The sequence below is a fragment of the Micropterus salmoides genome, unplaced genomic scaffold, assembly GCF_014851395.1.
Source record: "Micropterus salmoides isolate LMB-PRFRI ecotype aquatic unplaced genomic scaffold, ASM1485139v1 Ms_hic_scaffold_16, whole genome shotgun sequence".
Classification (NCBI taxonomy): domain Eukaryota; kingdom Metazoa; phylum Chordata; class Actinopteri; order Centrarchiformes; family Centrarchidae; genus Micropterus; species Micropterus salmoides.
In genome coordinates this window covers 22797629-22803657 of record NW_024040707.1, presented here as the reverse complement: position 1 = coordinate 22803657, position 6029 = coordinate 22797629, and the positions used below count along the sequence as shown (strand labels likewise).

The 6029-nt window shown below is 39.8% G+C and overlaps 1 protein-coding gene across 1 annotated transcript; it reads right to left on the bottom strand.

The window, feature by feature from the left end:
• Window positions 1–268: 268 nt before the first annotated feature.
• Window positions 269–5068, bottom strand: LOC119904945 (kelch-like protein 10). Its single transcript, XM_038721560.1, has 5 exons — window positions 4858–5068; window positions 3806–4292; window positions 2365–2982; window positions 1997–2146; window positions 269–680 (listed from the first exon to the last, which is right to left on the bottom strand). Exons 1-5 carry the CDS (start codon window positions 4986–4988, stop codon window positions 333–335), a joined length of 1734 nt encoding a protein of 577 aa, XP_038577488.1. The 5' UTR covers window positions 4989–5068; the 3' UTR covers window positions 269–332.
• Window positions 5069–6029: the final 961 nt, after the last annotated feature.

The window sequence follows — 6029 nt, the reverse complement described above, 5'->3', positions numbered from 1 at the left end:
CAAAATGAATTAGGAACAGAATCAAATCAGTTCTCTATGTAATACCTCACACTGGCTGGAGCTACCTAGTGTTTGTGTTGCATGTAACACACATGAAATAGATTTTCAGTCAGAGTCATGAATGTTAATGCTGTTGTCAAGTAAGAATAAAGTCTAATTTTGTCTGCTTGTGTCAGCTGTCTTTTCTTTCAACGTTCAACACAGAGGTCAAAGGTCACTGGGGCCTAAAAAATATTTGAAATACCCAGAATGAGTAGCACCGCTGTAGTTTCATGCATGCATAGAAACATTTATTTACAGAACAATGTAGCTCATAAGCGGATGGAGCTTCATCACTCCACTTCATCCTCCGCCTCATCGGAGGATTGCAGGGAGTGTCGAGGGGCAGCATACTCGGCTATGTTGGGAAGTCCATACACCACGCAACAGCTCAGGGCGCTACGGGAGATCTCCATGTCACAGACATCAGACCATTCACCAGTTTCAACATCAAAGCACTCAATGTCAAAGGTAGTGGTGAAGCCGTTGAAGCCCCCGACCACAAAGAGGCGGTCATCGATCACTGCAATGCCAAAGTTACTGCGGGGGCTCAGCATGGAGGGCACAGCACGCCAGGTGTCAGTGTGGGGGTTATAGGCCTCAGCCGTGCGCAGACGGCTAGTTCCATTGAAACCGCCAACCTATAAGAGAAGAGGTGAAATATGAAGTCAGGACTGCTTCTACTATTTTTCTATATTTTTGGTCTTATTTCATAGTCAGCCCCCTTGTAAGGAAAGGCACCTGGCCTCAATACGTGCCTTAAATAAAGTTATGTAGGATTAAGGGTCAAAAGTAGCAGTAGACAGCTGACACAACTGTTTTTCTTCCTAGAAGTTTGTTTTCAAATTTGACAACTTTCCAGCCAAAATATTACATGTTTTTTTTATTTTGCACAACATTTTATTCAAGGCCGTGTGGGGTCTACTTCTTGAAGACAATAAGACACTGAAACTGTCCATTGAAACCCAGACAAAAAGATTTCCCAAAGCACAAACTGACAAATTTGTCAAATTTGAACCGACCAATGCTCCAAACCCCCCAAAACATTCAGTTGACTATCATGGGAAACAAAAGAAGCAGCAAATCATCACACATGAGAAGCTGGAACAAGTGTGATTTTCTGCTTGAAAAGCAGATGAAAAGATAGAATATGTAACTTTTCTGCATTAAAATGTCTATGTTATATATTTTCTTGAGGTGTGTACTTACAATATCCCAAATGTTTCCAACAAATTTCAAACCCAGTTTGTTTTTTAATCAAGGTAACGGTGCGTTTCCTTTGGTTGCCTGACAATGGTGTCATGTCCCCTTTCGCATGCGTTAGGATTGTAGTTGTCTTCCAGAAGCTGATATAAATTGACTCTTTTCCGGTTTAAGCCTTATTTTTATGATGGAATCTTACGTCTGAGAAACAAACTGAGCAAATACTAGCAGCAATCTCAGTCTCCTGTGTCCGCTGAGCAGTGTCAGAGAAATGCTGATTTTTTACGTGAAACTCCTCTATTCAGTTTTTCCATTTGATTCTATTTGTTTTGGAGAGGAGGAGACCTAGAAGATAATTCAACAGTGAAGAAATCCTAACCGGGAGAAGCTGACTACAGTGAAGCCAATTGCCCATGATCCCATGCTACTTCCTAATGTCATCAAACTATCTCTTTTTGTATTGTTTTCAATTGAGAGACCTCTAGCAGCAAAAATTCTATGATATTTTGCGATTAAAAGATAACTCGAAAAATTATTATTTCAAGTACTGTAATCAGTTTCAGCTCTAACTAATTACATCAGTACATTATTGCCTTCAATGTAAAAGGTTTTAGGGATGAACCTCATATTGAAACGTTTAATGCTGACTTGACTTGTAATGAAGTCAATCTGAAACCTCTGCAAAAACATATTTTCATGACTCTGTGTCTTGTTACGGTGTTATGTGAGTATCAGCAGTGTTCAATGTGCTTACTGCAAAGACGTGGTCTCCATAGGCGATGACCCCAATTCCACTGCGCCTGCTGCCCATGGAGGCTTTCAGGGTCCACTGGTTGGTCTCTGCGTTGTAACATTCAACCGATGACAGGCAGTCTGTCCCATTGAAGCCACCACAAATGTACACCTGAAAAGAATTAAAGAGGTAATAAGTAATCTTTGGAAGACTACATTAACATAGTATTTGGAACAAAATGGATTTTCTAAATCTATTTAAATAATCTAGTGAGGTTGGTTCAATTTAACTTCATGTTTTTCTATTGTCGTCAATAGTAGAAATGTGCAACGTCTGTGCTCTCCCTGCCCAAACACAGAGCTATCTTACTGCTCTGTAGCTCCACCCACCTTGCCATGGAGGACTGTACAACTGGCGTCACTCCTCTGCTCGTGCATGGGCGCAATTAAAGTCCACTGGTTGGTACTGGGCTGATAGCGCTCTGCAGTTTGGAGTCGATGATGTCCATCATAACCTCCCATGGCGTATATGAACCCGTCCATCACAGTTATGCTGACATAACAGCGGCTCGAATGCATTGGTGCCACCTCCTGCCAGGTGTGTGTGCCCAGGTCAAACCTGTGCACAGTGCTGAACTGTTCAACGCTGTCAAAGCCACCGACACAGTAAAGTGATCCATTGAGGAAAGCAGCACCATGGTAGGCCCGGGGAGTCTCCTCACTTTTGGTTACACTGACCCAGCGGTCAGCACGGACATCGTATGCCTCGATGCAATTGATGGGACTGCCGCCACTCCAGCCTCCCACAGCTAAAAGGATGGCAGGGGGCAGTCGTGGGCGGGCCAAAGAGTTACAAATAATAGAGTCAGAGAACCTTCTTGTTCGGAGGTCAAGCATGTCCTCCAAGGTCTTGACAAGAATTGGTCGACACTCTTCACTTGCCTTCACCAGTTCGTTTTCTGTTACACTGTCTATGATGTATTCTGGATTCATCAAAGCCAGCCTGACCTACACCGAGACACAAGGACAGACGTTGATTTTAGCTTTTCACAGATAAATACTTTTAGCACTTCAGCCTTTAGGTAACAAAAAAATTATAGAACAGAAATGTCAAACATACATTTAAGTGTGGCAAGTTCATAGTTTGTCCACTAGAGAGCACTGACAACTTTATTTTTTGACTCAAATTTGCTGCTCAGTAATTCTTTTTGTCACAATTTTTGAATTTTAAAAATTGCTAATTTAAAGGATACTTATCGAAAATATTTGTTTATGTTATGTGATGGCCACATAATATATAATTATTGTCAAATAGTCAAATATCCATGCTGGCCTAAAAATTCTGAAAAGATTTGTTAGGGACATACTTTGGAAATACATTTTATTCTAATATTTTTTACATTGTTTACCTGGAGGCTGTTTACACACATATTTACAGTAATTCATGAATTTAACAAAAAAAAGATATTTACATGTTTAAGGAACTTTACCTGATGGTAACATTTCTCAAATGTTGACTCATAAATTCATAAAAATCCTATCTCTTCATATGAATTAACTCATTAAGTATTTGTAAAGAAAAGAACACCATTTATTGCCTAATCTAGAACACAGCTCAGTGTTTCCTGGTCTTAGTTTTGATTTTGTCTTGACCACTTCACATCTGTCTTGACTAATCACCTGTTCTTGGAAGTGTTGGAGACATACTAGGGGGGTTTTGACCATGGCCCTGATCATGCTGTTTGAATTCATGACAACACCATTAGCAAGACATAAAAAATGAAAATCAAAAGTCTATGTAGTGGCGGCTGAGTAGTTGTCCCTCACTTACTTTAGGCAAAAGCAGAGAGATGTGTTCTCTGCGTTCCTCAGGTGCATAGGCAATCCAGCGAAGGACGGCCTCAAACACCATCTTCTCATTTTTCACAATAAGTTGGTCATTCTCAATGATTTTAGCAAGTTCCTCCACAGAGAGCAGCAGGAACTCTTCTGAGGTGGCAGCTACCTCCTCAAAGTGATTCAGCATGTAGACGTAGGCCTTGTGCTTCAGTTCAGGGTTGTAGTAGATGTCTGTGAACCACCAGATGCCAATGCAGTTCTGTGGGGCCAGCTGCTCCTCAAGGAAGTCACTGCAGGCTTGTATGATGCCCTTTACATTGAACCGGTCCGCTGCTATAAAAAGGTCTTGTACATTTTCTTGTGTCACAGGAACAAAGCCACTGTAGGCAAATTCAATGATGAGCTTCATCATGTCAAGTGACACATTGGGAATGTCAAAGATCCGACTGTCTGGGGTTGACCAGTGGGTAAAGAGGGCTCTGTGGGCCAGGAAGAAGAAGAAAAAAGCACTTTAAAATAAAGTGGTCCACATTTTCTCCTCATACTTATACTTCATAAATGAATAATATAAATATAAAGCCCACATTTCACTTTTCAGAACAGATAACAACAGACCAAAACAACAAGTGCAAGTGTATTAAAGCTCCATCCAGCCTCTGCGCAGATTGACCTTTTTAAAATCAACTTCAGTTCCCAGAAAAGATGATGTTAGTAATCAGTGTATAAATGTCACATCATCGTCATATTATAGTAAACTATAATAATAATAATAATCTGAAAGAAAATTTTGCTTTAAACTGCAATTATTTTGAATGTGTGCAGATAAAGACCTTCACCTTTAAAAAAACATTAGCATTCTTCTAAAATGTACCCAATATCCTCTTGGTTCACACAACCTTGTTTCAACAACTTGTTTCTTCATGAATCATTGTCATTTGTTAACAGCGGGCTGTGTTGCAGTTCATGAACTCTTATTCAGTAACGCTCATTTTCTTCGTATTTGAAGAGAGTAAATTCCCCTGTGAACACCCAATGACCGCTCACCTGAAGTACGAGCTGTAGTTACAGAGGATGACCTTATGCGCATGAAATTCGACGTCGTCTACTCTGATCACAGCGTCACAGAGCTGTTGTTCCAGACGGAGCTCATCATACACTGAGCTATTCTTACTCATCTTTGCTCTTCAATATGAGAACTTGTCTTCTTTATGTCTTGTGTGCAGGTTTCTCTCCTGACTATTAACTAGGGTCTATAGTTGTGTGTGATCCATGAGAGGACTCTAGAACGGATCATAATGACATCACAATATCTACTCACAATCAGGGGCCACCATTCTAATGAAATGTTCTATAGGAAGAAAAGTTCCAATCCCTTGTTATGAATATTGTACATTAATATGGGTAGATCAAGGTGCTAATTCACAAATATACAATGCTGATTCTTGAAAAGTATAAAAACACAAAATGATTATAAGTTTGCCGGAAGCTACTTCATAGGAATGCGTGGATAACTTACAGAAATCATAGGATGTAAATTAGCCATGCAGCACACCTTTGTATAGAGATTGTGTTGGATTTCAAACCTTTTTATTCAACCACTTCTATCCTTCATCCTCTGGTTGATCCATGATTGTGTTATACACATTATACACATTTTCCGAGAACGTAAAACCCAGCTAGAGTTTAATGTGTATGAAGTGATGGACAGGATATGTGGAATTTATTTACAACTATAAATAATAATAATAATAATAATAAGCTTTATTTATATAGCACATCAAACAAATTACAAAGTGCTTCACAACAAATCACACATAAAATACAAAAACAAATAACCACGTGGGTAAAAGATACAGGGGGATAAAATACAGAATATAAGAACAAGGATCACAATAAAGTAAAGGAGGAAAGGAAGATAAGACAAGCAAACAAAGTGATAAGAACGGTAGGGCAGGAATAGTAAAACGAGTGGCAGTTCAGATAAAATCTGGATATGCTTTCCAGTAAAAGCCTAATTTCCTCAGGCAAGTCGTTCCAGAGCCTGGGGGCACTGACAGCAAATGCTCGGTCACCTTTTGTTCTTAGTCTGGCTCCAGGAACAGACAAGAGGCCCTTGCCAGAAGATGTTAGACCACGGGAGGGCTCATAAGGAGTTAAAATATCTAAAATATAATCAGGAGCTAAGCCATGAATAGCCTTAAAAGTAATGAGTAAAA

Coding starts and splice junctions, on each gene's coding strand:
- LOC119904945 (XM_038721560.1), bottom strand. CDS start 4,988: ATGAGTAAGAATAGCTCAGTGTATGATGAGCTCCGTCTGGAACAACAG. Junction 4,293..4,857: donor AACTACAGCTCGTACTTCAG/GTGAGCGGTCAT, acceptor CCTGGCCCACAG/AGCCCTCTTTACCCACTGGT. Junction 2,983..3,805: donor TCTCTCTGCTTTTGCCTAAA/GTAAGTGAGGGA, acceptor GTCTCGGTGTAG/GTCAGGCTGGCTTTGATGAA.